We start from the raw sequence: 23107 nt of genomic DNA, 5'->3' as shown, positions 1-23107 counted from the left end.
ATATGAGACATATTTTGCCATTGAGTTTTTTGATTATTTGCTAACAACACAGGAATATTGAGACTCAAATATCCTGGCTTACAATTTAGGTTCTAAAGAGAATTTAGTCTGCTAGTTAAAAACCACTTTTGTGAATTGGGAATAATGCCATTTTCATTACATTGCCGGGGCAGTAAGGCTGTTAACAGACATAAAAAAACTCCAAAATGGCACTTTAGATTTGGTTTCCCCCACAACAAGCCGAGTGCATGCCCAGAAGAGGCAACACATTAGTAGGACCCGGCTCACCCAACGTCTGCATAAACCAGGTGCTTTAGTGGGGCTTTTATGTAACAGCTAATCAATCAGCTTTAGATAAAAGCACCAAAAATCACTGCTGAAGCACCTGATCTATACAGACACTGCAAAGCCATGTCAAACCAATGCTCTGCTTCTTTCAACAAAGTGTGGGTTTCCGCCTCTCCCCCCATGTCTGATAGTACCTTATGAGATGTAATTCAAGAAATCTGAGATCCTCAAATAGAAGGACTGCATAAACTATTGTTATTACTAAATACTCTTCTAAAAACAAGATGCACATGTACAGAAAAGAGCTACTTAAAAATGTTGAACAAATTCTACTAGTAACCAGAAACAACTCACTACTAATTCGTTTTATTCATTGGGTTCCATTTTGACTGTATCTGAGATAGTGATGTTATAATGTAGGAGAGGAAGCCACATTTTTTACCTTTAAATCATTTTTACCATTTTTTATTTTGTTTTTAAAGCTAATTACCAAGGAGCTATACATCAAATACAGGCAGCGGAATAATGAAAAATAGAAATGAAGTCTGAAATTCAAAGAGAACCTTAAAATTGCATGTGTACTGGAGTTACACAGAACTAATTTGTATATTACAAAATTGAAGAATTAACATGATGGCACAAATAGAACATACTTTTTAATGCATAAAAAGCATGTCCGAAATGGCTGCTGAAGTGATATTGTAAGCAGAGCCAGAGGCATTCAAAAAAGTCTAAAATATTCCTTAAAGTAGTCATGTTTTTGGCCCACTGTGAGTGGACTACTATGAATGTGGCTCTTAATCTAGAAACAACTACTTGAGAGACACATTTTCTTTAAAAGTGTTCTATCTTCAATATGCAAAACAAGCTTTATCCTATTAAACAGGCTATTACATGGCTTTATAAAGTATCTAGAGGACACAGCTCTCCACAGGAGAAAAAATCCCTGTAATGGATGGGACAACTATACTCAAACTTCGCTAGCAACAGCTACGCATAAACAGTTGTCAATGGCACAGCTTCAAAAACAGTATGAACAGTTCAGAAATTGATTGTACACGTTTGTCCTGTAGACTCTGAGCTTTTCCTACTATGTTTTGCCTTCCTCCTCCAGGTTTTATGCGGGACTGAGGGAGGAAATAGTGCCATTAAACAAGGAGAATAAACCTTTCCACACATGAAAAACAACCCTTATTAGACTGTGTTTAAAACTGTTATGACAAAGTGTTTGCCATTTTATTTATTAAAGTTATCATGGTACTATTATGTATGTATATAATACACACTATTTGTATATGCATTTTATTTAAATATATTTAAAACCACTTAAAAACTTGTAAAAACACACTTCTCAAACAAAATAGTTCTGGCGCTGTTCAAAGAAAAATATAATAGAAGGGGAAGTATTAAGCAGAAAAAAGAAAGAAGAGAGGAAGTGCACCATAAAAGTCAAGCCAATGGACGCTGAAGTGGTATCGTCTTCCCCATTCAGAGACTTTCTTAGAGGACACAATTGTAACAACCTTTTATAATCATACCTCTGAGCTAAAATGTATAAGGTCTTTCTTGTCCTTTTGCTAACAATTTTTTCATCTCAGTGAACAAGTGCTGATATCGTTTTATAGTTAAAATTCTGGTGAGCACTAGATTCTCTCTCTCCATATTTTGTAGGAGTCTGTCGAACTCTAAGGGCACATCCCTATGAGTACGCATTTCCTATGGGACAAAAAGCAGCGGAACATACTTGCGTGCTCCAGCATGTGGCAAAGGAACCCAGGTGGGGTAGGAGAGGTTGGAGTCAGCACAGGTATTGACCCCAGCAGCCTTACCTGGAGTCATGGGGGCCTCCTGGGGCAGCAGCAGTGATGAGCCAGCTGCTCAGAGCCTGGCCACCATGTAAAAAAACAAAACGGAACACTACCGTGCTGCAAATTAGCAATGCAGTGCACAAGTGCATGTGCACTGCATGCAGTCTGCGGTACCTCAAACAGCTTTGAGGCATCACAACCTGCATGTGCACACTTGTGGGGATGTGCCCTACCAACTCAAAGCTCTAAGATCAACAGAGTCTTCTTCCCAAGCAAAAGGCATCTGTAATTATCAATTTTACTTGGTAAAGCATCTCAAGTTGTTCATAGGCAAAAAGACTTGATGACCAGACATCACCCAAATACCAGTAATAATCTTTGTGCTGCTTTGTGATTACGAAATTCCAAGGTTTTTATATGCAGAGGTGATATAAGTACAACTGAATATTGTGACTGCCACAAGACATAGGGGCTGATAGCTCTAAGGTCTGAAAAAATCTACTTACAAAAGTCAGAGAATCTAGAACCTTATATAGGGTAGTAACGAGGTTGGCCTGAGTAGTACCCCCTGGGATGCATCAAAAGTGACTAATGAGGTCCTATTTATTGGGTGGTGCTTTTAAAAATCCCATCCTAAGTACTTCTGGACAAGAAGTAGGCATGTCGTGCAGTTTATCTGGAATCCTCCTGATTGCAGCCTGAAAAATTATAAAAAATCTAGGTAAAGTTTATGTGGAGTGAACCGACTTGTAATTGGGGAAAAGAATGCAGGCTGCAGTTAATATTCCAGTTAATCTTCCAGGTATTAAAACTGCAGTTAATATTCTGCATGGGGGCTGCAGAATGCTGACTGTGACTAATATTAACTGCAGCCTACATTCAAATGTGCAACATGCTTTGAGTTATTTGAATGAAAGATGACACAGAATGTAGTGATAAACACCAAACTAAAAAAAGGTGCTATCTAGTTTTCATCTGAAAGCATAAAAATATTTTATTTTTTAAAATTTGCATAAGAACATGCCTGCTAAAGCCAAGATGGTTTTTAAAAAATATATAATTAAACAATCTGTAATGATTGTTAAGCTCACTTCCATCCCAATAGTTTGGTTTACTTTGATTTGTACAATTGAGTTAGATGTCAAATCATAGAAATGTTTATTTTCATATTCTCTAGGTGCAACTACACATGCAATTAATGCAACACGATTAACACTGGAGCAGTTTGTGCTGGAGTATGCTGCTTCCAGGCACAACATCTACAAGTGTGCTTGGGACAGCAATGCTTTGAGCTAGGGCAGAGCATCCCTGGGCTGGCAGCAGGCTTGAGGGGTCAGCCCCAGGCTCCAGGTGGCAGTATTGGGCAGCAGAGGGGCTGGCTGCAGTATGAGAGTGCTCAAACTATGAAGCCATGTGGTTGACTCCCTGAGCCTGCTACCAGCCCAGGACTCCTCTGTCCTGGCTCAAAGTGCTGTCTTGTTCACTGTCCACAAGTGCACTGTAAGGCAGTAAACAACTCCGCCATAAGATAGTACCATCCCCAACAGTACTATCTTACAACAGAGTTAATAAATTTCTTGCACCCTAATACTGGTGCATATGAAGATGATGAAGCTTTGCTGTAAAGCCAATTAGTCTACTCCACAGTAAAGCACACATGTAGCACACATGCACCCCTTATAGCCAAATTATTTGTGAAATATATGAAAGCATAATATGTTATGACAGAAAGTAAAAACTACTGTGGAGTATACTGGTAATTTCCCAATACTAAACATATTGACTGTGTGAATATTGAAATATTTGGTGTAGTTCTTAAAACCCTGTTTTTGCTCAGCTTTCATTTTAAAAAGTTTCCAGCCCACAGGGTTGTAGAGAAAAGCTGAAAAATGTGGTCCCTAAAGACTTAAAACCTAGAATAGAAAAAAAAATTTCAAACCGGTTATTTTAAAAATCTTGCGATTGCTGGGGGCTTGTGCAGTGATTTTTCAGTACATGGGATAAACAAAATTACATAAGACTCAATTCTATGCTTCACTTAGCAAAAGGAGCATTGGCAGGGTGTCAGTTGCTACTCCTTAATTCTTAGCAGCTGGTTAAGTTAAAGCTGGAACTGCAACTTCTCTGGTAAAAGCCTTCTGCAAACAGAAAAGGTGACATAGCAAACTCATTCCTATTCCTGACCCTTTATTTGTCTCTTGCTTCCTCCCCCTACCCCTGTGCAAAGGCCTTTTGCTAACACTGGGGAGTGAGGCTCTGGTGAGGAGGCAACTGCAGTAACTGGGGTGGATGGTGTACTGGGCAACAAAGCCTTACTTACACTAGAGGTTCTTCCACACAGAATTTTCCTGGGAGATTCTCTGGTGTGTGTGAGTTCACTTTGCTCTGTACAGGCAATGGAAAACAGAATTAGTTAGCTGAAGAAACTTGGCTATATTTCCTGTCCTTAATAAGCACACGCCATCCATGTATTCTAAAATGGAAGGTGATAAGAATACATTGTTACCCCCACCCAATTATTGTTTTTGGCTCCTGACAGATGTGAATCCCACCCCCACCCCTCAAAAAGCGCACTTGACCAGCAGAGGCAGCACATTAGCAGGGTATTTGGCTCTCTTATCTAATAGCTGATTGAATCAGCTATTAGATAAAAGTGCCCAAAAAGCCCCAGTGAAGCACCTGATCAATACAGATATTGGGTGAGTCAGGTTAAACCAATGCAATGCTTCCTCTAGGCATGCACTTGGTTCAGTGCAGAGATGTGCCAAGTTTGAAGTAAAGTGCTGTTTTGGGGTTGGGGTTATGTCTGTAAACAGCCTTTATTAATGATGTAAAGTTAAAAGACTTTAAAGTTGGGGTCTGTCCTGCCTAATGAATTATTTAAATGATAATGATGTAATCTCTCATAGAGTTTAGAAAACTGTTTTAGGTGAGAGGAATCACAGTTTAAGTTCTCCTTAACACAGACTTAAAGATACAGATAGAAAAACTTAGAAATGTCCTGATTACACTTAAACTCAGGAGTTGTTGCCAACACATTTTTATAATGCTACAATGAAACGATAGCCTGAAGGTATAAAAAAATAAATAGGTGATGCTCACCTAATGATATGACTCAAGAGAGAAGATCTATATTCCTGTGTTTACTTATATTGTGATTGATGAGTGTTTGTATTCATCGTGGAAATGAAGATGTGTTAAGTATGACAGCGTTTGTATATAGAAGGATTGTTATGAATCAGTAACAGAAAATAACATTAAGAGTCAAGCTGCATGTAACCTTAATCATGATTTTAACTAGTTATTATCTAAATAAAGTGTTTCCTTAGGTAATGGAGTTGCTGAATTAAGATGGCTATTCTTTATTGTGTCTCGATTACTATTGTCTTGAAATGTTCTTTGATTTAAAATGGCATAATATTAAGGGCAATTACTGGTATCCCTGTTATACACACATTTACTCTAAATACAACTGTTCATTCATTTTGGTTTCCCACTTTCTAGATCACCACCAGAATGTCATCAAAATAACATCTGATCGATTTAGTAATGCTTTCAAGATGAGCATTTTAACAGACTTTAAGAAATCTCTTATAAATAAATCCAAAATTTAACCACAAACCCTTTCCGGAACTGTTCAGATGTTTTAATTTTCTCTATGTATTTACAAACTACAAGGCTTTTGCAATACAATGATCAAAAAGTTAGCCTTTAAAAAACAGTGTTTGAAGACATCTTAAAAAGCTAAAACCCACCTTTTCAGGTATTCATAACTCTGAACTCTCTGAGTAACTAATCTGAATTTCCTCAATTTTCTCAAGTCCTAAAGGAATATAACTCTGATAAAAATTAAATATAAAAAGGCTTCTATTTTTATGAAAGGTGACTGTATGATGCTCAAAAATAGTTTTTATAGTGAAAAGCAAGTTCAAACATTAATATTATTAAACTGCTATCATGGTACCATAATACACTCAGTGAGAGAGATTCTGACCTGTCATACTAATTTAATTCAGAGTACCCTATGTTTAATAATCAATGAACAGAGACCAGAATGTGGTCCAAAATATTGCAAGGCAGTTGTGCTCTGAGTTACAATATGAAAACATACATACAAGTCCACTGCATCCACAGGGATTTTGCAAAATCTTTGCCCCATTGATTCAATGGGAAGTTTGCCATTAAATATAATGGGGTCAGGATTTTACTACACGCATTAAATAAAACAAGACAGATGTTCTATTGCAAACTTTCTAAATCCAAATAAGAAACAAAGAATGATAGAAATACAAGTATTTCATTTTAATGGACTAATAACCCCCCATACTCTTCCTACCCCCTCAACTGATGTACAAAAAACACATTTACCTTCCTCAATTAACACTGTGCCCAGATCAGAAAGGGACTATAGTTTCTTCATGGCACAAACAAATGGGTATTAAGTGTCCATAAATGCCTTAAGTTGTAAATCAGAAGGAGGTTTCTAACCAGCAAAGGAATGTGATTGTAGAACGGCCTTCTACTGGAAAGTAAAAGCAAATATGATTTTTTCACTGGTAAAAGGAAAAACAAATCTGACTAGTCTTAAGATAGAATTTGACAAATTTATGGAAGGGATAATATAATGTAGTTTGCTGTTATAAAAAGAGATAGGCTTTAATAATCCAAGAGGTCCTTTTTAATTCATGATTCTGTTTCCCTGAGAAAACTCACCAAAGACTTTCAATGGCAATAATAAATCTGGTAGATCATGATATCCTCAGTTAAATTTCTGGTTTCTATTTACTTGGACTTGCACCTAATTACAGTTCTATCCTTCAGCCTTTCCAGATGTATAACTTCTGCTGGCATCAACAGGAGTTTTAGCTTGCAAATGGTGAAAGTCAGATTTTCTTTAATTAAGGATTTGTATGTTAACATTATTTATACATCAGAAGCATGTCACACCAAATGGCAATTGCTTCCTAAGAAACTTTCATACTTCCAGAAATCAAGTTACATTAAGAGCCTCTCTACACATGCAGGTAAAGGTGCAATGGGAACTAGTGTTAGATCCACACAATCGCATCTCCTATCATGCCATACATGCATGGCAGAAAGCATAATTGTGGGATCATAAATTGGATACCATCACACCTTATCTCTGGGAAGTCTCTCAGCTGACACTCCATCAGGTCGAGATCACCGCAGCTACAGTCTCCCCTCTGTCAGGGTGCATAGGGTTCCCCTATGGCTGGCAGCCCTGTCAGCTGGGAGCACACAGGCTTAGGGGTGCACATGGCCTGCCATCCCAGCTGGGACCTCCGATCAGATGATGGGGGTCCCAGCCACAGGGGTCCCCAGCCACACGTTCAATTAATCGTGTGATAGGAAGCAACTACTAAGTTATTACACATAGTTTGCGTAATAACTTTGTAGCTTATTCCTCTTTGTATCACTATTAATTGATTGAACATGTGGCTGAGTGACCACTTTAGGTGTGATTAACTGGTTAACTAATCATGCCTAACATGTAAATGGGACCTCAATAAGACACCTTAGCAAAGTCACAAGAAAAACAAATCAATATTAAAAAGCCATAGATTGTCTTGCTGCAATATTGTTATTAGTTATTAAAATACTAAATGACAGCCTTATAAAGACTAGGGGAAATGCAAAGGGACACAAGAACCTGCTTCTTGGCAGGGTAGAGTATGTTGAGTATAATGCTGCTATTACCAGGCTGCTACCATTATCCAAACTAGTGAGTTCGTAGCTGCCTTGTGCACTTCTGCTTTACTATATTGTCACTCTGGTAACTGAAATCTATGTATTACTTAACTATAAGACAAGAAGCAACATATGAATACAAATTGTTTAAATTTATGCTGATAACTGTACTCTACAAAATTTCTTTGGCTAATTAATTGATGTAGCCCTCATGAATTTCCTAGTATATCAAGCATTAATTTATGCTAGACAAAGGTGTGGCTGATGGTCTTATTGATATTGTAGCTTTTGATTGGCTGGGCCTTCTGCTTGCCCAATGGAACAAAAGGAAACATATTTGCTATTTAGGATTTATAATTTGATCCAATTCTTACCAAGTACTTACAGAAAACCCATCAATGAGCATTTAATAGATTAAAATAAAGCATTTTTTAATGTTTTAGTTTGCTTGGAAATGTTTATTTTGTAGGCTTTTTCTGAATCCTTAATAGTTGCTATTCATATCTAATATGCTAGTTTAGATGCATTAGTTGGCAAGGCAGAGTTGAGGGTTCTTGGAATATTCTGTTATTAATTTGCAACACTCACTGATATCAAGTTAAAAAGCTCTAGAAGACAATAATTTGAAGCATATCCTTTGAAGTCATCAATTCTTGTGCTGCCTGAGCATAGTGATTTTGGTATTTTCACAGAAACACTATAGAAGCAAACAAGTTAAAGATGAAGACATTCATTCAGTAAACAATGTTTTTATAGTTCGTGTTTCAATAAACGAAACAAGTATATATTAAGCCACTAAAGCTAACAGTAAGTATTGTTCTGCTTTAAAAATGTACAATGTCATATAAGACAATAATGCTGAAAAAGAATAAAATTGCACAGCAATGAAATGTTTTTTTGGCAGGAACATATATTTAATTACCTCCTCTCAAAGAGACCCCCAAGTACCAGAATACTGCACGTATGCTCCTCTGAGATCAGTAAAACATTGGACGCTCTGTCTTTTGTAAAGCGTCAGGAAAGTTTCATTTGCTGGTCCTGAAACATCTTATTACTTAGTGAATTCAACTGAAGCTGAGAGATTGCAAAAAAATGATACCAGGTTCAGAGTAAATGTATTCATGTGCCATCGCACAGGTGTTTTGACTTAAAGTTTATATAAAAAATATCTCCCTCTGCTGCAGTAAGAAGTTACTGCTGAAATGATAAACTTCTGAGGTCAGTCTATCTCAAGCAAAAGTTTCCTATCAAATGACTCTGAATTTCAACATAATAGATCATTTTTAATTTGTTCTATAGATCCAGAGATAACTATATTACAAAAGCTCAAGAATTGTGTCAATGATTTGGAAGAAAGGCCTTAAGTGAATTAAAAATAATAGGTTTTGTGTTGTTGTTTAGGGTTTTTTGTACTTTACAACAATAAGTGTTACTAGGCCATTTTACTAGCTGCCATAAATCTTTCAAAAACATTAACTGCAATCACAGGATTTTATGTAGCACATGTGTTGTACACCTGTGGGTTTTTGACAAGGGATGAGAGGAGATATGACTTAAAGAATCACTGTAGTTTGTAGTACAATAATAAGATTCAGGTGCTGAACAACTGATGTTTGAAATGTCCAATCTTCAATACAATTTTGAGGAAGAAAAAAGGACTGCCTCCAAGGAATGCAACCTATAATTTACTATAAAATGAAAATATGGCATTACTACTAAAACAGCAACCTGCAAATGGGAGGTATTTATGATCTAAAGTAAGATTTACTACAAAATCTTAATTTCATTGAACAATAAATTTGTTTCCTGTCACATTTGGAACAAGCCAAATTCCTAGTCAGTATATTTACGTTTTCACTGGTCTTTGAGTAGTTACCTCTTATGTGGTATGAGGTTTATATGAAAGGAACACTCAGTGCAACAACATTTTGTTCTTGCTTTGCTAAGTGACATATCTTACATGCTGGAGACGCACCTGGTCTAACAGATTAAACACAGGGGCCTAGGAACTGAGCGAGTTCTGGGTTCCTTTGCTAAGCCTGTCATTGATTTAATCTTTGATCTTGGTTCTTTCTTTGCTTTTGTATGAATTGATTCAATCTCAAGAAATTGTGCCATTTGTGCCTTTTATGTTGGATAATTAATAGCCAAAAAATAATGGTTAATATTAGTTAAAATGATACTGGCAGTACTAGCAAAAACCTAGCACTTCCCTGTGTTAGGTGGATTTATTTTTGTACATTTAAAAGCCTGATACAGAAAGAAAGCATTAAAATCTCAGGCAGCTTGTGTCCTTCTTGTTCTTCCAAGGAACCCAGGAGAACGAAGACAACAGTAGAAGAAATAACCAGGCCACAGAAAAGGCAAGCTTTTGCTCACATACATACACTCCTCATCGCATCCACAAGACCAAGGGGAGGCAAAGAATAGGATAATACACACAAAGAATACAAAAAAACATCTGCAGAACGCAAATTTAGGATTAAGAAGCCAGTCTATGAAAAAACAATTTGTTCTACCCACTCTTATTGGAAGGGGACAAATTCAATTTTCAGGTGAAAGTGACACAGAATGTCAATGTTGCTCTATTAGGAACACAAACAACTTCATTTATATCTCAAAATGTATAGTTTTTTATTGTAATCAATAATCCTTAAAATGATCAAAACAAACATTTGGGAGGGGGAAACTGATTTTTTTCTCTCAGTTTTTTTTAACACCACCCACTCACATAACATCCAAGTGCGTTTTCAGTTTGTAATGTATCCAAAACACAGGATACTAGCCTAAAAGTAACAGGTTTATTTATTTTCATGGTTTCCAAGTCCTTGCAGTACACACATGTACAGGTTTTCAAGTTTCTCTCTACCACTGTTAGGAGTAAACCTTCATTTTTTTAATAGTTGAAATTAACATTCTTATGCAACCATTTGTTTCTAGTAGCTGGTGCATTAGCAAAGACATCAGAGATCACAAGACCTCGTAATGTAAGACCCTTTACAAAGTTCAGTGAATGTTTCTTTCAAGTGTCATATGTGCTCCTGAAGAGTGAACTGTATTCCCAAAAGGTTGTACTTATACTTCTAAAATAAGTCATGGGGATCAACACTGGTCCTTCTGTGGACAATGGACAAAGAGCCTGTGCCTAGGAAGAGGGCCATGGAAGCCGGTAGAAGGGAGAGTATTACAGCCAGTCAGAACTAGGGGACATTTAAGAGCACGTGCGTCTAACGAATTTGAATCCAGACACACCGCATGGTAAGTGTCAAGCAAGGATGTGTTCTACCAAGCCTGTGAAAGCTGGCAATACTGAAAATTAAGAGAGTTCCACCAAATCCAAAGGACCTATACTGATTTACAACACACAAAGCTATTTTTTTTATTGGAAACTGAGATCAGTTAAGGCAGAAAGGGACTGATGTTCCTTTGGATTTATACAACATGAAATCAGAACCTAAGCCAAAACTCTACTATAGCAGAGCTTTCCAAACGCTTATACCTATACCACAGTACATAACAGAAGCTTGAAAAACAGAAGAAAAAAAAATCTGCATTCTAAAATCCAAAACATTTTTGGAAATGAAATATCTTTCCAAAAGACTCTTCTTGCTGTAAAATAAGTATTAACATATTTTTGGTTAATTCAGATTTGTAAAGTTCTTTTTTTCCTCCTTTTTTTTCTGAGTAAGACCTAAAAACTCAAATTTTAAACCACATAAACCTGATAAATGATTTCTTGAAGTATGAATAAAATTGCAGTTCTTCCCATACCCACATATGCTTTCACCTAGAGATGTAGATAACATTCAAGGCCCTCATGAAAGCAATAGTTGAGTCATTTGTACCATGTATTTTGTCCCTGAATCAAGAGTGAAATTAAATCTTTCAGGGGTCTGACAACACCTGTTTTTGATTTAGGGTAAACCTTTTTTTCCTGTGTAAACAGAGCTCTTGGTTAATGCTCACCTTAAATCATAAAATTATCACACAAATAATTGTAAAACACTCGGTTTTTCTAAAATAAAATAATATATTTACTGAGAAATCATTCATGGCACTTCTGAGTAGAGCAACATATGAGTTACCTAGAAATTTGTTTTTGTTGCCACACAAATACATGCAAACTTAAAAAACACAATCCTGGCACATCTTGATTTATTTAAGATGGGTAATGATGTCCAATCTTAAAACATACTGTGTACTCTTGGCATTTAATGAATAAACACCAAACCTGGTGATGGTTTAGTACCATCACTGAGGAGAATTATAATTTAACATGACAAAGCCTCCCAATAACACAATCCATCCTTCAGTGTTCCTTTCATATGTCCTCTGTTTCTGGATTGTGTAATATGCTGGAAAGAACACCTTGTAAGCATCATGTAGGAGGAGTAACATGTACAATTGCATTAGTCTTTGCACAAACTGACTTATTGCTCTCCTGGCGACCGTAGATGAGTATCAGCATTAGTGTGTTCATGGGTTTTTTCCCCCCTTCAACCTGGTGCAGCTGCGAATTTTTCAGTTGATATTACATTAGCATTTTTCATCTACTTCATTTGGCAAATACTATAATTTATAACTTAAGCACTCCTGGAATGCATCGTCTCTCTTTGCCTATAAACATACTGTAGGATGATTTATTGAAAGATCAAACTTCTTTTGCTTACCTTTTATCAAACAGTTGCTTATGATCTAATCTAAACCCCAAATCATCTTTCTGGTATACAGAATCTAGCAAAACCAAAATCAAAAGATGCTGAACTAAGCATACCCCTGCAGTAAAAAGCATCCCCAGAGATGCCTCTCCAGCTCTGCAGTTGTCAAAATTTTGATGTAATAATCTTGTTCTTGGCCAAGCAAAAATTTTGAACAGCATGAAGTAATATTCTTGCCACTAAACAGAAAGGCACAACATTATCATTAGTCCTCAGCCCCATTCTTCAGACTAATTACCAAACCCTGACATCTGATTGAAAGTGACGTAGCCTTCTAGCAGCATGGCAGGTCCCATAATATTGTCCAAAGTGCATGGCAAGAATAATGGATTTATTTTATGGAAAAATTATATTCCAGAGGATTGGGGCATCTAATATTCTGAGCCACATCCCTGGACAACTAAGAATTTATGTAATACATGACCACAGGAAATGGACCATCCTGCCTTAAGTATGCTCACAATACAAGTCATAAAGGAAAAACTAAACATGGGAAATATCAGCCAATTCCTAAAGAAATAACTAGCCATCAAGAATATCCACTACGGTGGATATAAGTAACTGAACTGTGATCCAGTGAATAAACATTCATCCAGTCAAATTAGACAAACAAAGACCTCTGCTTCATTCTAATCAACACTACATTAGTTCAACAAAATTCCACATACTTATCACCGATGCAATATCTGATTTGATCTGCATTACGTAACTGGTTGACACTTTAGGTCTGGATCCTTTTGTCAGTTGACCTTCTGTATATACACCACAGACACAGGCCCAGAAACAAATAATTTGGCAGACAGTATCTATAAAGATCTGCAGAACATAACACTTATTAAGTAAACTCTTTGAGTACATTGACTTAAAAGGTGAAATTTAGAGACAAGACTTTTCTAAGCATCCTGTTATACTACAAATTTTAAATTGCCAAAGGTTTAACGTCCAGACAAACTATACTTCAGATGCAGCCACATACAACTTCTCATCTGAAACGTTCATCTGCAGTTTCTCATGAATAGTTCTTAAACATAGATCCACTGTCACTACTATAGAAAAGATCATCAGTCTGAAAATAAACACTAAAATATAAGATTTTACTTGTCAGATAATTTCCTTCTTTGGGTATAAATAAGAATTCTCACTATAACAAGGCAAGAAGGAACAACAAGTGTGAACTAGGTCTTGCTAACTTACAAAAAACTCTTCTTCTTTGGCAATCCCTCACAATCAAGGATGACTGTCTTCCATGATTATCTTATCTGTGGGTCCAAAGATGTCTGATGAGGCTGATCCAAGACTGATAGACCATTGTTGCAACTTAGGCATGTGTTTCTGTGCAGGATGCTTGGCTTTAGATTATTGATTTGGTCTTCGAAATGCTGTTTCTGCCGCTGCAGCTTTTCTGTTTCCTGTTACTGTAAGGTTTCAAGGTACTGAGTTCCTTGCAGCAGACTCTTCCTCCATTGAGATGGTCCTGGGCAATAGTCTCCCATGAGTTCATGTTGATGTTGCACTTTTTCAAGTTGGCCTTGAGGACATCCTTGAAAGTGCTTTCTCTGCCCTTCCCTTAAATGTACGCCTTGACTGAGATGGGAGAATAAAACTTGCTTTGGGCACCTGGAGTCGGATATCTGGATGATGTGATCAGCCTTGCAAGAGGATGCTAATGTTGGTGCATCCATCTTCCCACTAGATTTGAAAAATCTTCTGCAGGCAGCATTGACAGTACTTTCTCCAATGACCTAAGGCGTCTCCTGTACATTGTCCACATCTCAGGTCTGTACATTAAGGTGGAGTTTAAACCTGCTTGATAAACCATGAGCTTAGTTTCCGATCTCATGTCATGATTTTTTAATACTGTTTCCTCAAACTGCACTTGCACGTTTGAGGCAATGTTGGATTTCTTTGTTGATGTCAGCCTTCTGCAAGAGATGGCTTCCAAGTTACGGAAAATAGCGCTCTCCAGTGTCTCACCATGGATCTGGATTACCAGAGCTGAGGACTGCTTATTAAACCTTGTTGATGGAGGACCTTAGTCTTTTGAATGTTAAGTGTCAGTCCCATTTTCTTGTATGCCTTATTATAAATGTCAACGATTGCCTGAAGGTCTGCTTCTGAGTGAGCACAGACTAAAGCATCATGAGCATACTGGAGCTTAATGATTGAGGTCTGGGGGGGGCTCGGTTTTGGTTCAGTCAGCTGAGATTAAATATCTTATCAGCCATTTGGCTCTACTCTGACTGGAAGTTTGGTGGTGATCAGATGTAGCATCATGGTAAGGAATATTGACAGCAGTGTTGGAGTGATGACATGGCCTTGCTTAACTCCTGTTTTAACTTCAAACAGATCTGCAATAGATCCATTATTGAGAACTGCTGTTCACATACTGTCATGGAGCAGGCAAAGAGTGGTGACTAATTTCAGTGTGCATCCATACTTCAGAAGGATCCTCCACAGTACTTCTTGGTTGACAGAGTTGAAGGCTTTCATGAGGTGAAAGAAGGCCATGTAGAGACATTTATGTTGTTCACAGTGTTTTTCCTCCAGCTGGAGAGCTGTTGAGATCATGTCATGTATTCCCCCTCATGCTCTCTAAATCCACAGTGAAATTATAGCAGGAGCTCTTCAGCAAGTGAAAGGACATGATTCATGTGGGTTCTTGCAGCGATCCTTCCTGAGGTGGACAGCTAACTTATACAAAAAAATAGGCCAACAAAAGACCAACAAGTGGAAGAAACAGAAAGCATTACCAAATCTTATCTGTTGTGGTAAACAGACCCTAGTACTTAAATGCCTTTTGCTCATATGTACCATGCAAACATACCTCCACAGATTTGTCATGAAAAAAGTAAAGAAAAAAAACACTAAAATCAGTGAGGGGAAAGGACCTGATGCAGACTAAAGAACAATGACTTTTCTTCAAAACTTTACTTCATTTTAAAACTGCTATCAACCTAGCAAAAACAACCCATAATTCTATGCTACCACACAGAAAGCAATCATGTATCACTGTATATTTACAACTGTTAAAATGCCCACCTGCATTCTCCTAATCTTCTTGAAGAGACCAGTACAGTGAAGCCTTGTTTCTCCACTTGAAGAATTCTACCTTAGACGCCAGGAGCAAAATTCAAACCTGGGATAAAAAAGTACCACTCCACTGACCTTACTTAAGTTTTGCTCATTTAAGATGCCCCCCACCAAGCTAAGGGGGAGGCAGTTGTGGTATTAAAGAGTTTTCCTACTAGAGTAAACAGTATCAGATCTTAACTACCGTAGATGGAAAATGTCCACTTTTAAATGGTACACCTATGAACTGGCATTTAGACTACAGCTATGAATAGTCATTAATTTACCAGAAATTTCCACTGCTAAAAATGCAGGCATTAGGCCTGCTACTACCCCTACTCCCTCCTGTTCCAGTCACCTTCTCAAGACTAGGGTGATCGACAAAAGTAGCATTTTTGGCACTTACAGACAGGTTGAAATTCTATTATCCCTGCACTGTGGCCGTGTCTACATGAGACACTGACTGTGCAGTTCTTACTATGCAGTCATTTAATATTTACATACACAAGTACTAAATAACTGTGTGGTAACTGGCATTATTGTGCAGTAGCATCCCAGCACAGCTTCCTGGTGATGCTGATTGAGCAGTAGCTTGTTACTACTGTGCAGTAGCGCCACATCAGTTTCATGCCACACGGCACTACTGCACAGTAGTAACAAGCTACTAAGCAGTAAGCGTCTCAGGTACACGTGGCCTGTGAACACATAAGCATATTCATGCAGCACATATGTAGAAGACTATGCACTGCCTACATACATATCCGCTCCTGTATATGGGTCCACTGTGGATAGGAAAATATACCCAAATCATGAAAATGCAGCCAGCAAAAACCCATGACTAATGGGTATTATAGGAGGAGAGCATCCTTCCCATATTTTAGCCCCAAGCATTGAATGTTGAGGGCACTTGTCCAGGATGTTGAGGGCACCGTCCAGAAAGCAGGAGATCCAGGTTCTAGTCCCTCTTCGCCCAGAGTGTGGTTGAACTTGTGCCTAACTCACCACCATGGTACTTTAACCACCACACTACAGATTAGGGAGATATGTGGGGCCCAAAAGAAGAAAACAAACTGCAGAGTATATTCCTCAGTGAAATGGCTCCTTCCCTAAAAGTCAGCAAGCCCCCACACTGGATTCTAGCTAGAACCTTGGCTGAAACTTCCCCACTGCTCTACATCTATATATTAAAAGCAATGTGCAGTGGCTCAGCTTTAAGAAAAGCACTGGAAAGACTGTATGTCTGATTTGTGGCATGGTGGTTAAAGCACTGTGGGGGTCCTCCCACCACCTCTTTCTGAAGATGTACCTCAGGTATGCACATTCATAGTTGCATGTTCACAGCCAGTGCAAAGCTGACTGATCATGCTCAGTTGATGTGTACATGTTTATACATACACAATTGCAGGGTTAACAGAATTGCAACCTATGTGTAAATGCCAAAAACACAATTTCTAGAAAACTACCATTTTTAGCACACAGAAGTTAACAGATTTCCATTCACAGTCTCTAGCATGGTGGACTTTTAAATATATACACAGTTGAGAATAAATACCATTAAAATGGGACAATTAACACCTGCAGTAATTGCATTTACATTCTAAATATAGGGAATGTGGACAATATCACCCTAAAAGTAAGCTTGCAGTGCACTAAGTGTATATCCACCTACTGAAAATGTCTTACACCCAGGTTACCTACATATTCCTGAAAACTATATTATTATGCATTTTATAACATATCTTTTTTTTAAAAGGCATATTCTGACAGAAAAGAAATGCGAAATATCTTCAATAAATTATATACACATTTTGTTTATCTTATCCTTAATTTAAATCAAAGCATCTAAAAATTCAGTGTTAATGTGTTACAAGGCTGGCATTAAAATAACTGCTGTGAAAGATTTATTAAAATGATGAATATTTTCAAAACATTTTCACATGTTTATATTATTTTGTTAATAATGGGCACAAATTCAGGCAGTTTATCACTGTCATTTTAAATAGCTTTTGCATTCGAACTAGTTAATAAATATGCATCCATAGATGTTGAGGTATTCACTAAACTTTGCATATGTATTCATATAATGCTGACTTATGCAGATTGTATACATCTTACTATGGTTTTTTTATATGCATTTACTTACCAACAGTATCACACGGTTCATCTTTATGTACACAGAAATCCTTCCTAGAATTGGGGGAAAAAAGACAGTTTTTAAGCAAGCCAAGCTATCAAATCAGCAATGATTGTGCAACCCATTTGAAAATAACGTATGGCTATAAACTAACTACAAAACTCCATCATTTCAACAAAGAACATGGTGAAGCAAAGGCCAGGATTAACTATAATGCTTTAGCATTGGTTCATTCACTAAGTGGATGTGGGGTTAATCAGGTGACAAAAATGTACCTCACATTTAAATTACATGGGTCATAGGTCTTGGTGATTTCTCTGTTCTGAAATTACTTGAAATTACCATAAAGTCAGCATTATGAAATTCAACTTTTTTTTTCGCTTTTTATTCTAAGAGAAAGCATCATTAATACTTATAAACAGAAGGCAGAGCACAATTTGCTTTAATACTGCTGGAAATAATATTTTTGCTCAAGAGAAAAGATAAACTAATTAGAATGATACATAATATGGAAATATGCTGGAAAACAACCTGTGCTAATGCTAACTTCTAATGCTATTGCAGTTTTCCCATGAAAAAGCTGCCTTAGGCAGCTAAATACCTATTCTGTTGTAGATGTATCCATAAGGTCAGGGACAGAGCTTGCATTTGTCCTGGGACCAGTTGTGCCTGTGTCTGTCCTGAAACAAAAGAATTCCTGAGATAGCTGTGTATGCATCACCCTTCCAATCAGGTTTTAGTGAGAATCTGAATGCACAGCTGCTTTTCTACCATTAACTGAGGGAATCCGGAGACAACTATTCAAACATACTGGGTGTGTCTACACAAGACACTACATCACCATAGCAACAAGGTGATGCAGCTTGTTGCTACGGCAGTGTAACATAGGCAGGTACTAACCATGATGCTGTTGCTACTATGCAGTAGGTCATTGCTACTGCACAGTAGAGTAAAAATGACCCAAAAATGATCTCAGCAATTACTAATTAGGTACGTAGTAAAGCATAAGCATCTACACATATGATGCTATTAGGCTGGAGTACACTAATTACTAACTACACTGTAGGATAGTACTGCCCAACACAAGTACTATCCTAAGGCAGAGTTATTTACTCTGCTGCAACACATGTATAGATGCTGACTGGGGCACCTGGGGCATGAGGGTGCTTCAGTGCGGGGATGTCTGTCAGTTAACTGGACAGTGAAGCACCCTCGTGCCCCAGCCAGCCCCCTTCACAGCATGTTAAGCTAGGTCAGAGCAGCACCAGACTGGCAGGCTGACCCCCAGGGCACAATGCCAGCCAGGGCTGCTCTGCCTCAGCTCAATGTACTGTGGCCCTGGGTGCATGTGTAACTGCTGCACCCAGAAGCAATCAATTCAGTCCTCCACTGAAACTCCACTTCAAAAGGTTAATATGTTATGATATTGTGTTATATATTCCAGTAGCCAAAGATAATTTTCTTTTGTTTTGCTTACATTTGATCAAAAATGTCCACTTGTATGTACAATGGTATTCAGTGTTAGTGTGAGAAAGGAAAGTAACTGTTCCGCATTATTTTTACAAATAAAGCAAAACTAAATATAATATTCTTATTTTACACTAATGTAGAACACTCCCTCATAGGTGATTTGGATCCACCAGCAAATTTCCTGGAGCACCACTGTGAAAATACAATGACTCACTACATGTCAAAAAAAGGCAATGTAACCACTTCCTGGCACATGCCCATGATGCATCCAGTGCTACCTGGGACTGCCCACCTCATTCGGGTGGCTATGTTACATTTGTTCATGACTTGGGACACACCATGGGCATGACTGAATAGAAAGGTGTTTTCATGGTATTTTCTCTTCCTAACAAGAACCAGCATAACCAGGACATGTCCCAAGAGCCTTGTTGCACAGGTTTCAGACACTTAAGACAGCCAGTGCCACTAGAAAAATGGAGTGGTAAATAAAGAATGATGGATTATGGTTTTCTAGTCATCTGCGAGGTAAATTATCATTCGAACGGTGTAATAATAGCAGAAAATACATGAAGAGATACAAAATAAAATGATAAACTCTCATATTCCATTTAAATAAGTTCGAGTTAAAAGTAAAAATGGCAAAGTTTATTTTGTTTTGCTTTATTTTCTTCCCAAACTTGCACTGAGTTTTAAAAGAAGCCATGCCTTATGCTATGTCACATGAGAGTTACTGGGTTGTTAAGCAACATGACAAAACTAGTGGAAATATGGCACCTATGCTGAAGTAAATAAATGTGTATGTAGAAAGTAAGTTCTCAGTCATATACCACTACCATGAATGTTAACTAGCGTTATACACAGGAAAAAGGGGAAAGTGTACACTTTCATTTAACAGAGACAAAAGAACACTGGCCTTTTAATGTCCAAAAGACTTTTTCATTTACTGAATAGTTTTGTTCTCAGATAAATACAGTTGGCTTTCCCCGCTTCTTGGCTGATTCAGGCTATGGATAAATTATACATTGTAGAGTTTTATTATGGGTGTTTGGGGAAATGGTACTGCTATATCTTGGCAATAGGGAAGTATATTAATTGCTCTTAGTTCCTGATTTACATTGAAAAAAGAATGCATTACATCTCTTAATTTCCAAGAATGAGGATACATTACATACTAGGCCCCTTTGTAAAGATTTATGCTGCCCTAGCTATACCTATAAATGACTCATTTGGCCATTTTTTTCTGCTTCCTCCAGGATAATTTCAGAAACATCATTATGATACATCTATATTCTACATATGTGTTGTCAGCACTCAAACAGACCTATATGAACACAAAATAAAATTTTAATTTCTATCTGTTACATGCAGACACAAAGATCCCAAATATCTTATGGTAAGATAAGAGTGGTAACACAAAATGCACTGGGAGGCCCTAGGAATAGATTTCATGGACATTTCATAGATTTCATAAACATTAGGGCTGGAAGGGACCTTGGAAAGTTATCAAGTCCAGCCCCCTGCCCAAAGGGCAGGAAGTCAGCTGGGATCACAGGATCCCAGCAAGATAAGCATCTAATTTTCTCTAGAAGGTGTTCAATGTAGGTGCTTGAACCACCTCCGATGGCAGACTGTTCCAGACCTTGGGGGCTCAGACAGTAAAGAAATTCTTCCTTATGTCCAGCCTGAAACGGTCCTGCAGTAGTTTATAGCTGTTTGACCTCGCCATCCCTTGGGGAGCTCTGGTGAACAAACGTTCCCCCAGATACTGGTGATCACCCCTGATAAACTTATAGGTGGCCATCAGATCACCCCTGAGCCTATGCTTCTCCAGGCTAAAGAGCCCCATGGCTCTCAGTCTGTCATTGTAAGGTCTGTTTTCCTGACCTCTGATCATGCACGTGGCTCTTCTCTGGACTCTCTCAAGCTTCTCCACATCCTTTTTGAATTGTGGGGCCCAAAACTGGATGCAGGACTCCAGCTGAGGCCTCACCAAGGCTGAGTACAAGGGGAGAATGATGTCCTGGGATTTGCTTGAGAAGCATCTTTAGATGCAAGCCAGCATTTTGGTCACTTTACTAGCCGCAGCATCACATTGAAGGCTCATGTTCATCTTGTGGTCAATGATGACCCCCCCCCACCAAGTCTCTTTCTTCTGTAGTGCTAGCCAAGGTGGAGAAACTTGCATTTTTCAGTGCTAAACAGCATCAGATTCTCGTCCACCCATTTGCTGAGCTTGTCCAGGTCAGCCTGGATCGTCCTCCTGTCTTCAGGTGGGGATGCTTTGCCCCACAGTTTGGTGTCATCGGCGAACTTGGCCAGTCCACTTCTGACTCCAAAGTTCACAACATTAATGAAGATGTTGAACAATATGGGTCCAAGGACAGAGCCTTGGGGGACCCCACTGGTCACAGGGCACCATGACGATTGACTTCCATCAATTACCACCCTCTGGGTCTGACCACGGAGCCAATTTCCCAGCCAGTGGATCGTGGTGGACCTAAGGCCACAATTGGCCAGTTTTGCCGAGAGGTGATCATAGGATAACAGATCAAAGGCTTTTTTGAAGTCAGGATATATGACATCAATCTCTTCTCCCATGTCCAGGTGATAGGTCACCTGGTTGTAGGAAATGAGATTGGTCAAGCAAGACCTGTAGGGGGGGCCTACAGGGGGGCTGTCAGGAAAGCGAAGGCAGACATAGAGCTAGGACTAGTGTCCAAGATCAAGGATAATAAAAAGTCCTTTTTCAAATACATAGGGAGGATGAAGAAGGCACCAGGTAATGTGAGGCCCCTGCAAGGTATGCTGGGCAATCTGGTGGTTGCGCCAGAGGAGAAAGCGGAACTCTTTAACCAACTCTTCATGTCCGTTTTCTTGTGCAGGGACTGGGACTTCCCCGCTGGGATGCCAGATGGACTCGAGAGGAATGCCTCCAGACCTCAGGTTGGGGAGGACCGGGTTAGAGAGTTTCTGGAGGGTCTGGACATGTTCAAGTCAGCGGGTCCAGATGCTCTCCACCCCAGGGTGTTGAGGGAGCTACCTAAGGTTATTGCAGGGCCCTTGGCGCGGCTCTACGAGCGCTCATAGTGCCAGATGACTGGAAGATAGCTAATGTGGTCCCCATCTTCAAAAAAGGGAAGAGGGAGGACCCGGGCAACTATAGGCCCGTCAGTCTTACCTCTATCCTTGGGAAACTCTTTGAGAAAATCCTCAAGGAGCACATCTGTGATGGGCTGGCTTCAGGGATGATGCTCAAGGGCAACCAGCAGGGTTTCATTAGGGGCAGGTTTTGTCAGACCAACCTGATTGCCTTTTATGATCAGATCACAAAGGCATTGGATGCAGGTGTTGCTATGGACGTAGTCTTTCTAGACTTCAGCAAGGCCTTTGACACCGTCTCCCACCCCATCCTCATTAAAAAACTAGGCAACTGTGGCATTGATGCCTACACAGTCAGATGGATTGCAGATTGGCTCAAGGGTCGTACTCAGAGGGTGGTGGTGGATGGGTCATATTCAACCTGGGGGGAAGTGGGCAGCGGAGTCCCCCAGGGCTCGGTCCTGGGACCTGCACTGTTCAATTTCTTCATCAGCAATTTGGACGACGGGGTGAAATGCAACCTGTTTAAATTCACTGATGATACCAAAATTTGCGGTGAGGTGAGCACGCTAGTAGGGAGGGAAAGACTGCAACAAGACCTGGATAGGTTACAGGAGTGGGCTGACATAAACAACATGCATTTCAATACTGACAAGTGCAGGGTGCTGCACTTAGGCAGTAGAAACCAGCAGCACACTTATAGAATGGAAAACTCCCTTCTTGAGAGCACGGAGGTAGAAAGGGATCTTGAAGTCATTACTGACTCCAAGATGAACATGGGCCAACAATGCGAGGTCACGGTTGGCAGGGCT

General features: G+C 38.9%; 1 protein-coding gene across 3 annotated transcripts in view; it reads right to left on the bottom strand.

Annotated features, from left to right (window-relative positions):
- ADAMTS19 (ADAM metallopeptidase with thrombospondin type 1 motif 19) overlaps positions 1-23107 on the bottom strand; it is a 256732-nt gene that overhangs the window by 159694 nt on the left and 73931 nt on the right. For all 3 annotated transcript variants that reach the window (XM_090038507.1, XM_090038506.1, XM_090038508.1), the window contains one exon: positions 17736-17779. In XM_090038507.1, coding sequence (XP_089894633.1) covers positions 17736-17779 — 44 coding nt within the window. The remainder of the gene's footprint in view (positions 1-17735; positions 17780-23107) is intronic.

The sequence above is a fragment of the Crocodylus siamensis genome, chromosome 3, assembly GCF_052110815.1.
Source record: "Crocodylus siamensis isolate JL-2025a chromosome 3, ASM5211081v1, whole genome shotgun sequence".
Classification (NCBI taxonomy): domain Eukaryota; kingdom Metazoa; phylum Chordata; order Crocodylia; family Crocodylidae; genus Crocodylus; species Crocodylus siamensis.
The sequence above is the reverse complement of the archived record's forward strand: the minus strand, read 5'-3'. Positions and strand labels throughout refer to the sequence as shown.